General features: G+C 62.9%; 1 protein-coding gene across 3 annotated transcripts in view; it reads right to left on the minus strand.

Annotated features, from left to right (window-relative positions):
- Positions 1 to 21,269, minus strand: part of RABL2B (RAB, member of RAS oncogene family like 2B) — a 93,019-nt gene that overhangs the window by 25,292 nt on the left and 46,458 nt on the right. For all 3 annotated transcript variants that reach the window (XM_075599245.1, XM_075599244.1, XM_075599246.1), the window contains exons 3-6: positions 6,489 to 6,518; positions 5,028 to 5,107; positions 1,352 to 1,431; positions 939 to 1,050 (exon numbers count right to left, since the gene is read on the minus strand). In XM_075599245.1, the coding sequence (XP_075455360.1) occupies positions 939 to 1,050; positions 1,352 to 1,431; positions 5,028 to 5,107; positions 6,489 to 6,518 (302 nt within the window). The remainder of the gene's footprint in view (positions 1 to 938; positions 1,051 to 1,351; positions 1,432 to 5,027; positions 5,108 to 6,488; positions 6,519 to 21,269) is intronic.

A 21,269-nucleotide genomic window follows, 5' to 3' on the forward strand; every position in this document is an offset into this window, starting at 1 on the left:
ACACCCTGCAGGGTATCCCCAGTAATACCCGCACACCCTGCAGGATATCCCCAGTAATACCCACACACCCTGCAGGGTATCCCCAGTAATACCCGCACACCCTGCAGGGTATCCCCAGTAATACCCGCACACCCTGCAGGGTATCCCCAGTAATACCCACACACCCTGCAGGGTATCCCCAGTAATACCCGCACACCCTGCAGGGTATCCCCAGTAATACCCACAGACCCTGCAGGGTATCCCCAGTAATACCCGCACACCCTGCAGGGTATCCCCAGTAATACCCGCACACCCTGAAGGGTATCCCCAGTAATACCCGCACACCCTGCAGGGTATCCCCAGTAATACCCGCACACCCTGCAGGGTATCCCCAGTAATACCCACACACCCTGCAGGGTATCCCCAGTAATACCCGCACACCCTGCAGGGTATACCCAGTAATACCCGCACACCCTGCAGGGTATCCCCAGTAATACCCGCACAGCCTGCAGGGTATCCCCAGTAATACCCGCACACCCTGCAGGGTATCCCCAGTAATACCCGCACACCCTGCAGGATATCCCCAGTAATACCCGCACACCCTGCAGGGTATCCCCAGTAATACCCGCACACCCTGCAGGGTATCCCCAGTAATACCCGCACAGCCTGCAGGGTATCCCCAGTAATACCCGCACACCCTGCAGGGTATCCCCAGTAATACCCGCACACCCTGCAGGGTATCCCCAGTAATACCCGCACACCCTGCAGGGTATCCCCAGTAATACCCGCACACCCTGCAGGGTATCCCCAGTAATACCCGCACACCCTGCAGGGTATCCCCAGTAATACCCGCACACCCTGCAGGGTATCCCCGGTAATACCCCGCAGGGGATCCCCGGTAATACCCCGCAGGGAAGGGCTGCCGCCTCTCACCGGGACATGTGAAGATAATTACTCACTGTCTATTTTATTGGCGACGACGATGCAGGGGATCTCCGGCCGGAACTCGCGCAGCTCCGTGTACCATGTGCTGAGGTTCTTGTATGTGACCTTACGCTGCACGTCAAACACCTGGGAGAGGGCACAGGATTAACACGTGTGTCTCACCATGATGCAGGCGTGTGCAGTGATACGTGTGACTCACCATGATGCAGGCGTGTGCAGTGATACACGTGTGACTCACCATGATGCAGGCGTGTGCAGTGATACGTGTGACTCACCATGATGCAGGCGTGTGCAGTGATACACGTGTGACTCACCATGATGCAGGCGTGTGCAGTGATACGTGTGACTCACCATGATGCAGGCGTGTGCAGTGATACACGTGTGACTCACCATGATACAGGCGTGTGCAGTGATACGTGTGACTCACCATGATACAGGCGTGGGCCTTGTGATAATAACACGCATGCATGCTCTGGAATCTCTCCTGACCAGCCGTATCCCAGAAATCTATAACACGTGTATGAGGGAGTCAGTACTGGAGTAGCAGAGAGGACTGTGAGCTCGTGTGGGTTTGTGTGTGTGTGTGTGTGTGTGTGTGTGAGGGAGTCAGTACAGGGAGTAGCAGAGAGGGCTGTGGGCTCCGTGTGTGTGTGTCTCAGTACAGGAGTAGCAGAGAGGGCTGTGAGCTCCGTGTGCGCGCGCGTGTGCGAGTCAGTACTGGAGTAGCAGAGAGGGCTGTGGGCTCCGTGTGTGTGTGTCTCAGTACAGGAGTAGCAGAGAGAGCTGTGGGCTCCGTGTGTGTGCGAGTCAGTACTGGAGTAGCAGAGAGGGCTGTGGGCTCCGTGTGTGTGTCTCAGTACAGGAGTAGCAGATAGGGCTGTGAGCTCCGTGTGCGCGCGCGAGTCAGTACTGGAGTAGCAGAGAGGGCTCCGTGTGTGTGTCTCAGTACAGGAGTAGCAGAGAGGGCTGTGAGCTCCGTGTGTGCGCGCGTGTGTGCGAGTCAGTACTGGAGTAGCAGAGAGGGCTGTGGGCTCTGTGTGTGCGAGTCAGTACAGGAGTAGCAGAGAGGGCTGTGGGCTCCGTGTGCGCGCGTGTGTGTCAGTACTGGAGTAGCAGAGAGAGCTGTGGGCTCCGTGTGTGTGCGAGTCAGTACTGGAGTAGCAGAGAGGGCTCCGTGTGTGCGCGCGAGTCAGTACTGGAATAGCAGAGAGGGCTCCGTGTGTGTGTCTCAGTACAGGAGTAGCAGATAGGGCTGTGGGCTCCGTGTGTGTGTGTCTCAGTACAGGAGTAGCAGAGAGGGCTGTGAGCTCCGTGTGCGCGCGCGTGTGTGTCTCAGTACAGGAGTAGCAGAGAGGGCTGTGAGCTCCGTGTGTGTGTGTCTCAGTACAGGAGTAGCAGAGAGGGCTGTGAGCTCCGTGTGCGCGCGCGTGTGCGAGTCAGTACTGGAGTAGCAGAGAGGGCTGTGGGCTCCGTGTGTGTGTGTCTCAGTACAGGAGTAGCAGAGAGGGCTGTGAGCTCCGTGTGCGCGCGCGTGTGCGAGTCAGTACTGGAGTAGGAGAGAGGGCTGTGAGCTCCGTGTGTGCGAGTCAGTACTGGAGTAGCAGAGAGGGCTGTGGGCTCTGTGTGTGCGAGTCAGTATTGGAGTAGCAGAGAGGGCTGTGAGCTCCGTGTGTGCGCGCGTGTGTGCGAGTCAGTACTGGAGTAGCAGAGAGGGCTGTGAGCTCCGTGTGTGTGGCGCGTGTGTGCGAGTCAGTACTGGAGTAGCAGAGAGGGCGGTGGGCTCTGTGTGTGTGTGGGAGTCAGTACTGGAGTAGCAGAGAGGGCTGTGAGCTCTGTGTGTGGGAGTCAGTACTGGAGTAGCAGAGAGGGCTGTGGGCTCTGTGTGTGTGTGGGAGTCAGTACTGGAGTAGGAGAGAGGGCTGTGGGCTCCGTGTGTGTGTGCGAGTCAGTACTGGAGTAGCAAAGAGGGCTGTGAGCTCCGTGTGTGCGAGTCAGTACTGGAGTAGCAGAGAGGGCTGTGGGCTCTGTGTGTGTGTGGGAGTCAGTACTGGGAGTAGCAGAGAGGGCTGTGGGCTCTGTGTGTGGGAGTCAGTACTGGAGTAGCAGAGAGGGCTGTGGGCTCCGTGTGTGTGTCAGTACTGGGAGTAGCAGAGAGGGCTGTGGGCTCTGTGTGTGTGTGGGAGTCAGTACAGGAGTAGCAGAGAGGGCTGTGAGCTCCGTGTGTGCGAGTCAGTACTGGAGTAGCAGAGAGGGCTGTGGGCTCTGTGTGTGGGAGTCAGTACTGGAGTAGCAGAGAGGGCTGTGGGCTCTGTGTGTGTGTCAGTACTGGAGTAGCAGAGAGGGCTGTGAGCTCCGTGTGTGCGAGTCAGTACTGGAGTAGCAGAGAGGGCTGTGGGCTCTGTGTGTGGGAGTCAGTACTGGAGTAGCAGAGAGGGCTGTGGGCTCTGTGTGTGTGTCAGTACTGGAGTAGCAGAGAGGGCTGTGGGCTCCGTGTGTGTGTGGGAGTCAGTACTGGAGTAGCAGAGAGGGCTGTGGGCTCTGTGTGTGGGAGTCAGTACTGGAGTAGCAGAGAGGGCTGTGGGCTCCGTGTGTGTGTGCGAGTCAGTACTGGAGTAGTAGAGAGGGCTGTGGGCTCCGTGTGTGTGTCAGTACAGGAGTAGCAGAGAGGGCTGTGTGCGCGTGTGTGTGTGTGGGAGTCAGTACTGGGAGTAGCAGAGAGGGCTGTGGGCTCTGTGTGTGTGTGGGAGTCAGTACTGGAGTAGCAGTGAGGGCTGTGGGCTCCGTGTGTGTGTTTGAGTCAGTACTGGAGTAGCAGAGAGGGCTGTGGGCTCCGTGTGTGTGTGGGAGTCAGTACTGGAGTAGCAGAGAGGGCTGTGGGCTCCGTGTGTGGGAGTCAGTACTGGAGTAGCAGAGAGGGCTGTGGGCTCCGTGTGTGTGTGGGAGTCAGTACTGGAGTAGCAGAGAGGGCTGTGGGCTCTGTGTGTGTGTGGGAGTCAGTACTGGAGTAGCAGAGAGGGCTGTGGGCTCCGTGTGTGTGTGGGAGTCAGTAAGGAGTAGCAGTGAGGGCTGTGAGCTCTGTGTGTGTGTGGGAGTCAGTACTGGAGTAGCAGAGAGGGCTGTGGGCTCCGTGTGTGTGTGGGAGTCAGTACTGGAGTAGCAGAGAGGGCTGTGGGCTCCGTGTGTGTGTGGGAGTCAGTACTGGAGTAGCAGAGAGGGCTGTGGGCTCCGTGTGTGGGAGTCAGTACTGGAGTAGCAGAGAGGGCTGTGGGCTCCGTGTGTGTGTGTGTGTCAGTACTGGAGTAGCAGAGAGGGCTGTGGGCTCCGTGTGTGCGAGTCACTAGTGGAGTAGCAGAGAGGGCTGTGGGCTCCGTGTGTGTGTGGGAGTCAGTACTGGAGTAGCAGAGAGGGCTGTGGGCTCCGTGTGTGTGTGTCTCAGTACTGGAGTAGCAGAGAGGGCTGTGGGCTCTGTGTGTGTGTGGGAGTCAGTACTGGAGTAGCAGAGAGGGCTGTGGGCTCCGTGTGTGTGTGGGAGTCAGTACTGGAGTAGCAGAGAGGGCTGTGGGCTCCGTGTGTGTCAGTACTGGAGTAGCAGAGAGGGCTGTGGGCTCCGTGTGTGTCAGTACTGGAGTAGCAGAGAGGGCTGTGGGCTCCGTGTGTGTGTGGGAGTCAGTACTGGAGTAGCAGAGAGGGCTGTGGGCTCCGTGTGTGTGTCAGTACTGGAGTAGCAGAGAGGGCTGTGGGCTCCGTGTGTGTGTCAGTACTGGAGTAGCAGAGAGGGCTGTGGGCTCCGTGTGTGTGTGGGAGTCAGTACTGGAGTAGCAGAGAGGGCTGTGGGCTCCGTGTGTGTGTGGGAGTCAGTACTGGAGTAGCAGAGAGGGCTGTGGGCTCCGTGTGTCAGTACTGGAGTAGCAGAGAGGGCTGTGGGCTCCGTGTGTGTGGCGCGTGTGTGTCAGTACTGGAGTAGCAGAGAGGGCTGTGAGCTCCGTGTGTGTGTGGGAGTCAGTAAGGAGTAGTGTGTGTGTGTGTGTGGGAGTCAGTAAGGAGTAGTGTGTGTGTGTGTGTGTGTGACACTGTAGTGGGGGGGGGGGGGGAGAGGCTCTTACCCACTAACACCGACTTCCCGTCCACGTTTGCGGTATATTTATAAAGCGTCAGAGCAAAGGTGGAGAGCTGCTGGGCACGGCTGCGGGGAGTCAAGGGTTAAGTCTCATGGATAGAACAGCGCACACACACACACACACACACACACACACACACTACATCACATAGCGGCACTGTTCCTGGGTGGATCACAGAGACCCATCTGACCGAGGCTGCCGTTGGTTCTCCGGAAGACCTCTCCGCTGGGCAGCTCTTTCATGATGTAGAGGACGGGTCCCCCGGAAGACCTCTCCGCTGGGCAGCTCTTTCGTGATGTAGAGGACGGGTCCCCGGAAGACCTCTCCGCTGGGCAGCTCTTTCGTGATGTAGAGGACGGGTCCCCCGGAAGACCTCTCTGCTGGGCAGCTCTTTCATGATGTAGAGGACGGGTCCCCCGGAAGACCTCTCTGCTGGGCAGCTCTTTCATGATGTAGAGGACGGGTCCCCCTGAAGACCTCTCCGCTGGGCAGCTCTGACGGGTCCCCCGGAAGACCTCTCCGCTGGGCAGCTCTTTCATGATGTAGAGGACGGGTCCCCCGGAAGACCTCTCCGCTGGGCAGCTCTTTCGTGATGTAGAGGACGGTTCCCCCGGAAGACCTCTCCGCTGGGCAGCTCTTTCATGATGTAGAGGACGGGTCCCCCGGAAGACCTCTCCGCTGGGCAGCTCTTTCATGATGTAGAGGACGGGTCCCCCCGGAAGACCTCTCCGCTGGGCAGCTCTTTCGTGATGTAGAGGACGGGTCCCCCTGAAGACCTCTCCGCTGGGCAGCTCTTTCATGATGTAGAGGACGGGTCCCCCCGGAAGACCTCTCCGCTGGGCAGCTCTTTCGTGATGTAGAGGACGGGTCCCCCGGAAGACCTCTCCGCTGGGCAGCTCTTTCGTGATGTAGAGGACGGGTCCCCCGGAAGACCTCTCCGCTGGGCAGCTCTTTCATGATGTAGAGAGAATGGGCCCAACTTCCCTCGGTGCCCCTGATCGGATGGTGACGCGGTGACTCGCAGTTTTCCCGTGATTCATTATATGCTTTTAGCCCGATTTCTCTACGTACATATCTCACCACTGTAATTTCAAGATAGTATAGTATAGTATATAGCCAAGACACTGACTGGCAATGAGTGTGAAGCAGGTCAACCTGGTTCAATTCCCGGTGTCGGCTCCTTGTGACCTTGGGCAAGTCACTTTATCTCCCTGTGCCTCAGGCACCAAAAACATAGATTGTAAGCTCCACGGGGCAGGGACCTGTGCCTGCAAAATGTGTCTGTAAAGCGCTACATAAAACTAGCAGCGCTATACAAGAACATGCTATTATTATTAACACAACCCACAATGTTATGTCAGGCAGAGGCATGCTGGGAGGGCACCGAGAAGGAAGGTGAATGAGAAAGAGGGACCTCACAGGGCAGAGATATTGCAGAAAGGATACAATCCGTCCATCAGGAAGCGCTCCATCAACCTGCAACCAGAGACACAGCACATCAGAAAAAGGGACATCTGTGTCACCCTGCGGTGTGAACGACAGGATACCGCGTGCGTGTCACCCTGCGGTGTGAGGGACAGGAGACCGCGTGCGTGTCACCCTGCGGTGTGAGGGACAGGATACCGCGTGCGTGTCACCCTGCGGTGTGAGGGACAGGATACCGCGTGCGTGTCACCCTGCGGTGTGAGGGACAGGATACCGCGTGCGTGTCACCCTACGGTGTGAGGGACAGGATACCGCGTGCGTGTCACCCTGCGGTGTGAGGGACAGGATACCGCGTGTCACCCTGCGGTGTGAGGGACAGGATACCGCGTGTCACCCTGCGGTGTGAGGGACAGGATACCGCGTGCGTGTCACCCTGCCGTGTGAGGGACAGGACACCGTGTGTCACCCTGCGGTGTGAGGGTCAGGATACCGTGTGTCACCCTGTGGTGTGAGGGACAGGATACCGCGTGCGTGTCACCCTGCGGTGTGAGGGACAGGAGACCGCGTGTCACCCTGCGGTGTGAGGGACAGGATACCGCGTGCGTGTCACCCTGCGGTGTGAGGGACAGGATACCGCGTGTCACCCTGCGGTGTGAGGGACAGGATACCGCGTGCGTGTCACCCTGCGGTGTGAGGGACAGGATACCGCGTGCGTGTCACCCTGCGGTGTGAGGGACAGGATACCGCGTGCGTGTCACCCTGCGGTGTGAGGGACAGGATACCGCGTGCGTGTCACCTTGCTGTGTGAGGGACAGGACACCGCGTGCGTGTCACCCTGCGGTGTGAGGGTCAGGATACCGCGTGCGTGTCACCCTGCGGTGTGAGGGACAGGATACCGCGTGCGTGTCACCCTGCGGTGTGAGGGTCAGGATACCGCGTGTCACCCTGCGGTGTGAGGGACAGGATTCCGCGTGCGTGTCCCCCTGCGGTGTGAGGGACAGGATACCGGCGTGCGTGTCACCCTGCGGTGTGAGGGACAGGATACTGCGTGCGTGTCACCCTGCGGTGTGAGGGACAGGATACCGCGTGTCACCCTGCGGTGTGAGGGACAGGATACCGCGTGCGTGTCACCCTGCGGTGTGAGGGACAGGAGACAGCGTGCGTGTCACCCTGCGGTGTGAGGGACAGGATACCGCGTGTCACCCCTGCGGTGTGAGGGACAGGATACCGCGTGCGTGTCACCCTGCGGTGTGAGGGACAGGATACCGCGTGCGTGTCACCCTGCGGTGTGAGAGACAGGATACCGCGCGCGTGTCACCCTGCGGTGTGAGGGACAGGATACCGCGCGCGTGTCACCCTGCGGTGTGAGAGACAGGATACCGCGCGCGTGTCACCCTGCGGTGTGAGGGACAGGATACCGCGCGCGTGTCACCCTGCGGTGCGAGGGACAGGAGACCGCGTGCGTGTCACCCTGCGGTGTGAGGGACAGGATACCGCGTGCGTGTCACCCTGCGGTGTGAGGGACAGGATACCGCGTGCGTGTCACCCTGCGGTGTGAGGGACAGGATACCGCGTGCGTGTCACCCTGCGGTGTGAGGGACAGGATACCGCGTGCGTGTCACCCTGCGGTGTGAGGGACAGGAGACAGCGTGCGTGTCACCCTGCGGTGTGAGGGACAGGATACCGCGTGCGTGTCACCCTGCGGTGTGAGGGTCAGGATACCGCGTGTCACCCTGCGGTGTGAGGGACAGGATACCGCGTGTCACCCTGCGGTGTGAGGGACAGGATACCGCGTGTCACCCTGCGGTGTGAGGGACAGGATACCGCGTGTCACCCTGCGGTGTGAGGGACAGGATACCGCGTGCGTGTCACCCTGCGGTGTGAGGGACAGGATACCGCGTGCGTGTCACCCTGCGGTGTGAGGGACAGGATACCGCGTGCGTGTCACCCTGCGGTGTGAGGGGACAGGACACCGCGTGCGTGTCACCCTGCGGTGTGAGGGACAGGACACCGCGTGCGTGTCACCCTGCGGTGTGAGGGACAGGATACCGCGTGCGTGTCACCCTGCGGTGTGAGGGACAGGATACAGCGTGCGTGTCACCCTGCGGTGTGAGGGACAGGATACCGCGTGCGTGTCACCCTGCGGTGTGAGGGACAGGATACCGCGTGCGTGTCACCCTGCGGTGTGAGGGACAGGATACCGCGTGCGTGTCACCCTGCGGTGTGAGGGACAGGAGACCGCGTGTCACCCTGCGGTGTGAGGGACAGGATACCGCGTGCGTGTCACCCTGCGGTGTGAGGGACAGGAGACCGCGTGTCACCCTGCGGTGTGAGGGACAGGATACCGCGTGCGTGTCACCCTGCGGTGTGAGGGACAGGATACCGCGTGCGTGTCACCCTGCGGTGTGAGGGACAGGATACCGCGTGCGTGTCACCCTGCGGTGTGAGGGTCAGGATACCGCGTGCGTGTCACCCTGCGGTGTGAGGGTCAGGATACCGCGTGTCACCCTGCGGTGTGAGGGACAGGATACCGCGTGTCACCCTGCGGTGTGAGGGACAGGATACCGCGTGTCACCCTGCGGTGTGAGGGACAGGATACCGCGTGCGTGTCACCCTGCGGTGTGAGGGACAGGATACCGCGTGCGTGTCACCCTGCGGTGTGAGGGACAGGATACCGCGTGCGTGTCACCCTGCGGTGTGAGGGACAGGATACCGCGTGCGTGTCACCCTGCGGTGTGAGGGACAGGATACCGCGTGCGTGTCACCCTGCGGTGTGAGGGACAGGATACCGCGTGCGTGTCACCCTGCGGTGTGAGGGACAGGATACCCGCGTGCGTGTCACCCTGCGGTGTGAGGGACAGGATACCGCGTGCGTGTCACCCTGCGGTGGTGAGGGACAGGATACCGCGTGCGTGTCACCCTGCGGTGTGAGGGACAGGATACCGCGTGCGTGTCACCCTGCGGTGTGAGGGACAGGATACCGCGTGCGTGTCACCCTGCGGTGTGAGGGACAGGATACCGCGTGCGTGTCACCCTGCGGTGTGAGGGACAGGAGACGGCGTGCGTGTCACCCTGCGGTGTGAGGGACAGGATACCGCGTGTCACCCTGCGGTGTGAGGGACAGGATACCGCGTGTCACCCTGCGGTGTGAGGGACAGGATACCGCGTGTCACCCTGCGGTGTGAGGGACAGGATACCGCGTGTCACCCTGCGGTGTGAGGGACAGGATACCGCGTGCGTGTCACCCTGCGGTGTGAGGGACAGGATACCGCGTGCGTGTCACCCTGCGGTGTGAGGGACAGGATACCGCGTGCGTGTCACCCTGCGGTGTGAGGGACAGGATACCGCGTGCGTGTCACCCTGCGGTGTGAGGGACAGGATACCGCGTGTCACCCTGCGGTGTGAGGGACAGGATACCGCGTGCGTGTCACCCTGCGGTGTGAGGGACAGGATACCGCGTGCGTGTCACCCTTGCGGTGTGAGGGACAGGATACCGCGTGCGTGTCACCCTGCGGTGTGAGGGACAGGATGATACCGCGTGTCACCCTGCGGTGTGAGGGACAGGACACTGTGTGTCACCCTGCGGTGTGAGGGACAGGATACCGCGTGCGTGTCACCCTTGCGGTGTGAGGGTCAGGATACCGCGTGCGTGTCACCCTGTGGTGTGAGGGACAGGATACCGCGTGCGTGTCACCCTGCGGTGTGAGGGACAGGATTCCGTGTGCGTGTCACCCTGCGGTGTGAGGGACAGGATACCGCGTGCGTGTCACCCTGCTACCGCGTGCGTGTCACCCTGCCGTGTGAGGGACAGGACACTGTGTGTCACCCTGCGGTGTAGGGACAGGATACGCGTGCGTGTCACCCTGCTACCGCGTGCGTGTCACCCTGCCGTGTGAGGGACAGGACACTGTGTGTCACCCTGCGGTGTGAGGGTCAGGATACCGTGTGTCACCCTGTGGTGTGAGGGACAGGATACCGCGTGCGTGTCACCCTGCGGTGTGAGGGACAGGATACCGCGTGTCACCCTGCGGTGTGAGGGACAGGATACCGCGTGCGTGTCACCCTGCCGTGTGAGGGACAGGACACCGTGTGTCACCCTGCGGTGTGAGGGTCAGGATACCGTGTGTCACCCTGCGGTGTGAGGGACAGGATACCGCGTGCGTGTCACCCTGCGGTGTGAGGGTCAGGATACCGCGTGTCACCCTGCGGTGTGAGGGACAGGATACCGCGTGTCACCCTGCGGTGTGAGGGACAGGATACCGCGTGTCACCCTGCGGTGTGAGGGACAGGATACCGCGTGCGTGTCACCCTGCGGTGTGAGGGACAGGAGGCAGCGTGCATGTCACCCTGTGGTGTGAGGGACAGGATACCGCGTGCGTGTCACCCTGCTGTGTGAGGGACAGAATATCGTGTGCGTGTCACCCTCCGGTGTGAGGGACAGGATACCGCGTGTCACCCTGCGGTGTGAGGGACAGGATACCGCGTGCGTGTCACCCTGCGGTGTGAGGGACAGGATACCGCGTGCATGTCACCCTGCGGTGTGAGGGACAGGATACCGCGTGCGTGTCACCCTGCGGTGTGAGGGACAGGATACCGCGTGTCACCCTGCGGTGTGAGGGACAGGATACCGCGTGCGTGTCACCCTGCGGTGTGAGGGACAGGATACCGCCTGCGTGTCACCCTGCGGTGTGAGGGACAGGATACCGCGTGCGTGTCACCCTGCGGTGTGAGAGACAGGATACCGCGCGCGTGTCACCCTGCGGTGTGAGGGACAGGATACCGCGTGTCACCCTGCGGTGTGAGGGACAGGATACCGCCTGCGTGTCACCCTGCGGTGTGAGGGACAGGATACCGCGTGCGTGTCACCCTGCGGTGTGAGAGACAGGATACCGCGCGCGTGTCACCCTGCGGTGTGAGGGACAGGATACCGTGTGTCACCCTGCGGTGTGAGGGACAGGATACCGCGTGTCACCCTGCGGTGTGAGACAGAGGATACCGCGCGCGTGTCACCCTGCGGTGTGAGGGATAGGATACCGCGTGCGTGTCACCCTGCGGTGTGAGGGACAGGATACTGCGTGCGTGTCCTCCTGCGGTGTGAGGGACAGGATACCGCGTGCGTGTCACCCTGCGGTGTGAGGGACAGGATACCGCCTGCGTGTCACCCTGCGGTGTGAGGGACAGGATACCGCGTGCGTGTCACCCTGCGGTGTGAGGGACAGGATACCGCGTGTCACCCTGCGGTGTGAGGGACAGGATACCGCGTGCGTGTCACCCTGCGGTGTGAGGGACAGGATACCGTGTGTCACCCTGCGGTGTGAGGGACAGGATACCGCGTGTCACCCTGCGGTGTGAGGGACAGGAGACCGCGTGCGTGTCACCCTGCGGTGTGAGGGTCAGGATACCGCGTGCGTGTCACCCTGCGGTGTGAGGGACAGGATACCGCGTGCGTGTCACCCTGCGGTGTGAGGGTCAGGATACCGCGTGCGTGTCACCCTGCGGTGTGAGGGACAGGATACCGCGTGTCACCCTGCGGTGTGAGGGACAGGAGACCGCGTGCGTGTCACCCTGCGGTGTGAGGGTCAGGATACCGCGTGCGTGTCACCCTGCGGTGTGAGGGACAGGATACCGCGTGCGTGTCACCCTGCGGTGTGAGGGACAGGATACCGCGTGCGTGTCACCCTGCGGTGTGAGGGACAGGATACCGCGTGCGTGTCACCCTGCGGTGTGAGGGACAGGATACCGCGTGCGTGTCACCCTGCGGTGTGAGGGTCAGGATACCGCATGTCACCCTGCGGTGTGAGGGACAGGATACCGCGTGCGTGTCACCCTGCGGTGTGAGGGACAGGATACCGCGTGCGTGTCACCCTGCGGTGTGAGGGACAGGATACCGCGTGCGTGTCACCCTGCGGTGTGAGGGACAGGATACCGCGTGCGTGTCACCCTGCGGTGTGAGGGACAGGATACCGCGTGCGTGTCACCCTGCGGTGTGAGGGACAGGATACCGCGTGCGTGTCACCCTGCAGTGTGAGGGACAGGATACCGCGTGCGTGTCACCCTGCGGTGTGAGGGACAGGATACCGCGTGTCACCCTGCGGTGTGAGGGACAGGATACCGCGTGCGTGTCACCCTGCGGTGTGAGAGACAGGATACCGCGTGCGTGTCACCCTGCGGTGTGAGGGACAGGATACCGCGTGCGTGTCACCCTGCGGTGTGAGGGACAGGATACCGCGTGCGTGTCACCCTGCGGTGTGAGGGTCAGGATACCGCGTGCGTGTCACCCTGCGGTGTGAGGGACAGGATACCGCGTGCGTGTCACCCTGCGGTGTGAGGGACAGGATAGCGCGTGCGTGTCACCCTGCGGTGTGAGGGACAGGATACCGCGTGTCACCCTGCGGTGTGAGGGACAGGATACCGCGTGCGTGTCACCCTGCGGTGTGAGGGACAGGATACCGCGTGTCACCCTGCGGTGTGAGGGACAGGATACCGCGTGCGTGTCACCCTGCCGTGTGAGGGACAGGACACCGTGTGTCACCCTGCGGTGTGAGGGACAGGACACCGTGTGTCACCCTGCTGTGTGAGGGACAGGATACCGCGTGCGTGTCACCCTGCGGTGTGAGGGACAGGATACCGCGTGCGTGTCACCCTGCGGTGTGAGGGACAGGATACCGCGTGTCACCCTGCGGTGTGAGGGACAGGATACCGCGTGCGTGTCACCCTGCGGTGTGAGGGACAGGATACCGCGTGTCACCCTGCGGTGTGAGGGACAGGATACCGCGTGCGTGTCACCCTGCCGTGTGAGGGACAGGACACCGTGTGTCAACCTGCGGTGTGAGGGTCAGGATACCGTGTGTCACTCTGTGGTGTGAGGGACAGGATACCGCGTGCGTGTCACCCTGCGGTGTGAGGGACAGGAGACCGCTTGCGTGTCACCCTGCGGTGTGAGGGACAGGAGACCGCGTGCGTGTCACCCTGCGGTGTGAGGGACAGGATACCGCGTGCGTGTCACCTTGCTGTGTGAGGGACAGGACACCGCGTGCGTGTCACCCTGCGGTGTGAGGGTCAGGATACCGCGTGCGTGTCACCCTGCGGTGTGAGGGTCAGGATACCGCGTGTCACCCTGCGGTGTGAGGGACAGGATACCGCGTGTCACCCTGCGGTGTGAGGGACAGGATACAGCGTGCGTGTCACCCTGCGGTGTGAGGGACAGGACACCGCGTGTCACCCTGCGGTGTGAGGGACAGGATTCCGCGTGTCACCCTGCGGTGTGAGGGACAGGATACCGCGTGTCACCCTGCGGTGTGAGGGACAGGATTCCGCGTGCGTGTCACCCTGCGGTGTGAGGGTCAGGATACCGCGTGTCACCCTGCGGTGTGAGGGACAGGATACCGCGTGTCACCCTGCGGTGTGAGGGACAGGATACCGCGTGCGTGTCACCCTGCGGTGTGAGGGACAGGAGACAGCGTGCGTGTCACCCTGCGGTGTGAGGGACAGGATACCGCGTGTCACCCTGCGGTGTGAGGGACAGGATACCGCGTGCGTGTCACCCTGCGGTGTGAGAGACAGGATACCGCGCGCGTGTCACCCTGCGGTGTGAGGGACAGGATACCGCACGCGTGTCACCCTGCGGTGTGAGGGACAGGATATCGCGTGCGTGTCACCCTGCGGTGTGAGGGACAGGATACCGCGTGCGTGTCACCCTGCGGTGTGAGGGACAGGATACCGCGTGCGTGTCACCCTGCGGTGTGAGGGACAGGATACCGCGTGTGTGTCACCCTGCGGTGTGAGGGACAGGATACAGCGTGCGTGTCACCCTGCGGTGTGAGGGTCAGGATACCGCGTGTCACCCTGCGGTGTGAGGGACAGGATACCGCGTGTCACCCTGCGGTGTGAGGGACAGGATACCGCGTGCGTGTCACCCTGCGGTGTGAGGGACAGGATACCGCGTGCGTGTCACCCTGCGGTGTGAGGGACAGGATACCGCATGCGTGTCACCCTGCGGTGTGAGGGACAGGATACCGCGTGCGTGTCACCCTGCGGTGTGAGGGACAGGACACCGCGTGCGTGTCACCCTGCGGTGTGAGGGACAGGATACCGCGTGCGTGTCACCCTGCGGTGTGAGGGACAGGATACCGCGTGCGTGTCACCCTGCGGTGTGAGGGACAGGATACAGCGTGCGTGTCACCCTGCGGTGTGAGGGACAGGATACCGCGTGCGTGTCACCCTGCGGTGTGAGGGACAGGATACCGCGTGCGTGTCACCCTGCCGTGTGAGGGACAGGACACCGTGTGTCAACCTGCGGTGTGAGGGTCAGGATACCGTGTGTCACCCTGTGGTGTGAGGGACAGGATACCGCGTGCGTGTCACCCTGCGGTGTGAGGGACAGGAGACCGCGTGCGTGTCACCCTGCGGTGTGAGGGACAGGAGACCGCGTGCGTGTCACCCTGCGGTGTGAGGGACAGGATACCGCGTGCGTGTCACCTTGCTGTGTGAGGGACAGGACACCGCGTGCGTGTCACCCTGCGGTGTGAGGGTCAGGATACCGCGTGCGTGTCACCCTGCGGTGTGAGGGTCAGGATACCGCGTGTCACCCTGCGGTGTGAGGGACAGGATACCGCGTGTCACCCTGCGGTGTGAGGGACAGGATACAGCGTGCGTGTCACCCTGCGGTGTGAGGGACAGGACACCGCGTGTCACCCTGCGGTGTGAGGGACAGGATTCCGCGTGTCACCCTGCGGTGTGAGGGACAGGATACCGCGTGTCACCCTGCGGTGTGAGGGACAGGATTCCGCGTGCGTGTCACCCTGCGGTGTGAGGGTCAGGATACCGCGTGTCACCCTGCGGTGTGAGGGACAGGATACCGCGTGTCACCCTGCGGTGTGAGGGACAGGATACCGCGTGCGTGTCACCCTGCGGTGTGAGGGACAGGAGACAGCGTGCGTGTCACCCTGCGGTGTGAGGGACAGGATACCGCGTGTCACCCTGCGGTGTGAGGGACAGGATACCGCGTGCGTGTCACCCTGCGGTGTGAGAGACAGGATACCGCGCGCGTGTCACCCTGCGGTGTGAGGGACAGGATACCGCGTGCGTGTCACCCTGCGGTGTGAGGGACAGGATACCGCGTGCGTGTCACCCTGCGGTGTGAGGGACAGGATACCGCGTGCGTGTCACCCTGCGGTGTGAGAGACAGGATACCGCGTGCGTGTCACCCTGCGGTGTGAGAGACAGGATACCGCGCGCGTGTCACCCTGCGGTGTGAGGGACAGGATACCGCGTGCGTGTCACCCTGCGGTGTGAGAGACAGGATACCGCGCGCGTGTCACCCTGCGGTGTGAGGGACAGGATACCGCGCGCGTGTCACCCTGCGGTGTGAGGGACAGGATATCGCGTGCGTGTCACCCTGCGGTGTGAGGGACAGGATACCGCGTGCGTGTCACCCTGCGGTGTGAGGGACAGGATACCGCGTGCGTGTCACCCTGCGGTGTGAGGGACAGGATACCGCGTGCGTGTCACCCTGCGGTGTGAGGGACAGGAGGCAGCGTGCATGTCACCCTGTGGTGTGAGGGACAGGATACCGCGTGCGTGTCACCCTGCTGTGTGAGGGACAGAATATCGTGTGCGTGTCACCCTCCGGTGTGAGGGACAGGATACCGCGTGTCACCCTGCGGTGTGAGGGACAGGATACCGCGTGCGTGTCACCCTGCGGTGTGAGGGACAGGATACCGCGTGCATGTCACCCTGCGGTGTGAGGGACAGGATACCGCGTGCGTGTCACCCTGCGGTGTGAGGGACAGGATACCGCGTGTCACCCTGCGGTGTGAGGGACAGGATACCGCGTGCGTGTCACCCTGCGGTGTGAGGGACAGGATACCGCCTGCGTGTCACCCTGCGGTGTGAGGGACAGGATACCGCGTGCGTGTCACCCTGCGGTGTGAGAGACAGGATACCGCGCGCGTGTCACCCTGCGGTGTGAGGGACAGGATACCGCGTGTCACCCTGCGGTGTGAGGGACAGGATACCGCCTGCGTGTCACCCTGCGGTGTGAGGGACAGGATACCGCGTGCGTGTCACCCTGCGGTGTGAGAGACAGGATACCGCGCGCGTGTCACCCTGCGGTGTGAGGGACAGGATACCGTGTGTCACCCTGCGGTGTGAGGGACAGGATACCGCGTGTCACCCTGCGGTGTGAGACAGAGGATACCGCGCGCGTGTCACCCTGCGGTGTGAGGGACAGGATACCGCGTGCGTGTCACCCTGCGGTGTGAGGGACAGGATACTGCGTGCGTGTCCTCCTGCGGTGTGAGGGACAGGATACCGCGTGCGTGTCACCCTGCGGTGTGAGGGACAGGATACCGCCTGCGTGTCACCCTGCGGTGTGAGGGACAGGATACCGCGTGCGTGTCACCCTGCGGTGTGAGGGACAGGATACCGCGTGTCACCCTGCGGTGTGAGGGACAGGATACCGCGTGCGTGTCACCCTGCGGTGTGAGGGACAGGATACCGTGTGTCACCCTGCGGTGTGAGGGACAGGATACCGCGTGTCACCCTGCGGTGTGAGGGACAGGAGACCGCGTGCGTGTCACCCTGCGGTGTGAGGGTCAGGATACCGCGTGCGTGTCACCCTGCGGTGTGAGGGACAGGATACCGCGTGCGTGTCACCCTGCGGTGTGAGGGTCAGGATACCGCGTGCGTGTCACCCTGCGGTGTGAGGGACAGGATACCGCGTGTCACCCTGCGGTGTGAGGGACAGGAGACCGCGTGCGTGTCACCCTGCGGTGTGAGGGTCAGGATACCGCGTGCGTGTCACCCTGCGGTGTGAGGGACAGGATACCGCGTGCGTGTCACCCTGCGGTGTGAGGGACAGGATACCGCGTGCGTGTCACCCTGCGGTGTGAGGGACAGGATACCGCGTGCGTGTCACCCTGCGGTGTGAGGGACAGGATACCGCGTGCGTGTCACCCTGCGGTGTGAGGGTCAGGATACCGCATGTCACCCTGCGGTGTGAGGGACAGGATACCGCGTGCGTGTCACCCTGCGGTGTGAGGGACAGGATACCGCGTGCGTGTCACCCTGCGGTGTGAGGGACAGGATACCGCGTGCGTGTCACCCTGCGGTGTGAGGGACAGGATACCGCGTGCGTGTCACCCTGCGGTGTGAGGGACAGGATACCGCGTGCGTGTCACCCTGCGGTGTGAGGGACAGGATACCGCGTGCGTGTCACCCTGCGGTGTGAGGGACAGGATACCGCGTGCGTGTCACCCTGCGGTGTGAGGGACAGGATACCGCGTGTCACCCTGCGGTGTGAGGGACAGGATACCGCGTGCGTGTCACCCTGCGGTGTGAGAGACAGGATACCGCGTGCGTGTCACCCTGCGGTGTGAGGGACAGGATACCGCGTGCGTGTCACCCTGCGGTGTGAGGGACAGGATACCGCGTGCGTGTCACCCTGCGGTGTGAGGGTCAGGATACCGCGTGCGTGTCACCCTGCGGTGTGAGGGACAGGATACCGCGTGCGTGTCACCCTGCGGTGTGAGGGACAGGATAGCGCGTGCGTGTCACCCTGCGGTGTGAGGGACAGGATACCGCGTGTCACCCTGCGGTGTGAGGGACAGGATACCGCGTGCGTGTCACCCTGCGGTGTGAGGGACAGGATACCGCGTGTCACCCTGCGGTGTGAGGGACAGGATACCGCGTGCGTGTCACCCTGCCGTGTGAGGGACAGGACACCGTGTGTCACCCTGCGGTGTGAGGGACAGGACACCGTGTGTCACCCTGCTGTGTGAGGGACAGGATACCGCGTGCGTGTCACCCTGCGGTGTGAGGGACAGGATACCGCGTGCGTGTCACCCTGCGGTGTGAGGGACAGGATACCGCGTGTCACCCTGCGGTGTGAGGGACAGGATACCGCGTGCGTGTCACCCTGCGGTGTGAGGGACAGGATACCGCGTGTCACCCTGCGGTGTGAGGGACAGGATACCGCGTGCGTGTCACCCTGCCGTGTGAGGGACAGGACACCGTGTGTCAACCTGCGGTGTGAGGGTCAGGATACCGTGTGTCACTCTGTGGTGTGAGGGACAGGATACCGCGTGCGTGTCACCCTGCGGTGTGAGGGACAGGAGACCGCTTGCGTGTCACCCTGCGGTGTGAGGGACAGGAGACCGCGTGCGTGTCACCCTGCGGTGTGAGGGACAGGATACCGCGTGCGTGTCACCTTGCTGTGTGAGGGACAGGACACCGCGTGCGTGTCACCCTGCGGTGTGAGGGTCAGGATACCGCGTGCGTGTCACCCTGCGGTGTGAGGGTCAGGATACCGCGTGTCACCCTGCGGTGTGAGGGACAGGATACCGCGTGTCACCCTGCGGTGTGAGGGACAGGATACAGCGTGCGTGTCACCCTGCGGTGTGAGGGACAGGACACCGCGTGTCACCCTGCGGTGTGAGGGACAGGATTCCGCGTGTCACCCTGCGGTGTGAGGGACAGGATACCGCGTGTCACCCTGCGGTGTGAGGGACAGGATTCCGCGTGCGTGTCACCCTGCGGTGTGAGGGTCAGGATACCGCGTGTCACCCTGCGGTGTGAGGGACAGGATACCGCGTGTCACCCTGCGGTGTGAGGGACAGGATACCGCGTGCGTGTCACCCTGCGGTGTGAGGGACAGGAGACAGCGTGCGTGTCACCCTGCGGTGTGAGGGACAGGATACCGCGTGTCACCCTGCGGTGTGAGGGACAGGATACCGCGTGCGTGTCACCCTGCGGTGTGAGAGACAGGATACCGCGCGCGTGTCACCCTGCGGTGTGAGGGACAGGATACCGCGCGCGTGTCACCCTGCGGTGTGAGGGACAGGATATCGCGTGCGTGTCACCCTGCGGTGTGAGGGACAGGATACCGCGTGCGTGTCACCCTGCGGTGTGAGGGACAGGATACCGCGTGCATGTCACCCTGCGGTGTGAGGGACAGGATACCGCGTGCGTGTCACCCTGCGGTGTGAGGGACAGGATACCGCGTGTCACCCTGCGGTGTGAGGGACAGGATACCGCGTGCGTGTCACCCTGCGGTGTGAGGGACAGGATACCGCCTGCGTGTCACCCTGCGGTGTGAGGGACAGGATACCGCGTGCGTGTCACCCTGCGGTGTGAGAGACAGGATACCGCGCGCGTGTCACCCTGCGGTGTGAGGGACAGGATACCGCGTGTCACCCTGCGGTGTGAGGGACAGGATACCGCCTGCGTGTCACCCTGCGGTGTGAGGGACAGGATACCGCGTGCGTGTCACCCTGCGGTGTGAGAGACAGGATACCGCGCGCGTGTCACCCTGCGGTGTGAGGGACAGGATACCGTGTGTCACCCTGCGGTGTGAGGGACAGGATACCGCGTGTCACCCTGCGGTGTGAGACAGAGGATACCGCGCGCGTGTCACCCTGCGGTGTGAGGGACAGGATACCGCGTGCGTGTCACCCTGCGGTGTGAGGGACAGGATACTGCGTGCGTGTCCTCCTGCGGTGTGAGGGACAGGATACCGCGTGCGTGTCACCCTGCGGTGTGAGGGACAGGATACCGCCTGCGTGTCACCCTGCGGTGTGAGGGACAGGATACCGCGTGCGTGTCACCCTGCGGTGTGAGGGACAGGATACCGCGTGTCACCCTGCGGTGTGAGGGACAGGATACCGCGTGCGTGTCACCCTGCGGTGTGAGGGACAGGATACCGTGTGTCACCCTGCGGTGTGAGGGACAGGATACCGCGTGTCACCCTGCGGTGTGAGGGACAGGAGACCGCGTGCGTGTCACCCTGCGGTGTGAGGGTCAGGATACCGCGTGCGTGTCACCCTGCGGTGTGAGGGACAGGATACCGCGTGCGTGTCACCCTGCGGTGTGAGGGTCAGGATACCGCGTGCGTGTCACCCTGCGGTGTGAGGGACAGGATACCGCGTGTCACCCTGCGGTGTGAGGGACAGGAGACCGCGTGCGTGTCACCCTGCGGTGTGAGGGTCAGGATACCGCGTGCGTGTCACCCTGCGGTGTGAGGGACAGGATACCGCGTGCGTGTCACCCTGCGGTGTGAGGGACAGGATACCGCGTGCGTGTCACCCTGCGGTGTGAGGGACAGGATACCGCGTGCGTGTCACCCTGCGGTGTGAGGGACAGGATACCGCGTGCGTGTCACCCTGCGGTGTGAGGGTCAGGATACCGCATGTCACCCTGCGGTGTGAGGGACAGGATACCGCGTGCGTGTCACCCTGCGGTGTGAGGGACAGGATACCGCGTGCGTGTCACCCTGCGGTGTGAGGGACAGGATACCGCGTGCGTGTCACCCTGCGGTGTGAGGGACAGGATACCGCGTGCGTGTCACCCTGCGGTGTGAGGGACAGGATACCGCGTGCGTGTCACCCTGCGGTGTGAGGGACAGGATACCGCGTGCGTGTCACCCTGCGGTGTGAGGGACAGGATACCGCGTGCGTGTCACCCTGCGGTGTGAGGGACAGGATACCGCGTGTCACCCTGCGGTGTGAGGGACAGGATACCGCGTGCGTGTCACCCTGCGGTGTGAGAGACAGGATACCGCGTGCGTGTCACCCTGCGGTGTGAGGGACAGGATACCGCGTGCGTGTCACCCTGCGGTGTGAGGGACAGGATACCGCGTGCGTGTCACCCTGCGGTGTGAGGGTCAGGATACCGCGTGCGTGTCACCCTGCGGTGTGAGGGACAGGATACCGCGTGCGTGTCACCCTGCGGTGTGAGGGACAGGATAGCGCGTGCGTGTCACCCTGCGGTGTGAGGGACAGGATACCGCGTGTCACCCTGCGGTGT

This window comes from Ascaphus truei, chromosome 5 (assembly GCF_040206685.1).
Source record: "Ascaphus truei isolate aAscTru1 chromosome 5, aAscTru1.hap1, whole genome shotgun sequence".
Lineage (NCBI taxonomy): Eukaryota > Metazoa > Chordata > Amphibia > Anura > Ascaphidae > Ascaphus > Ascaphus truei.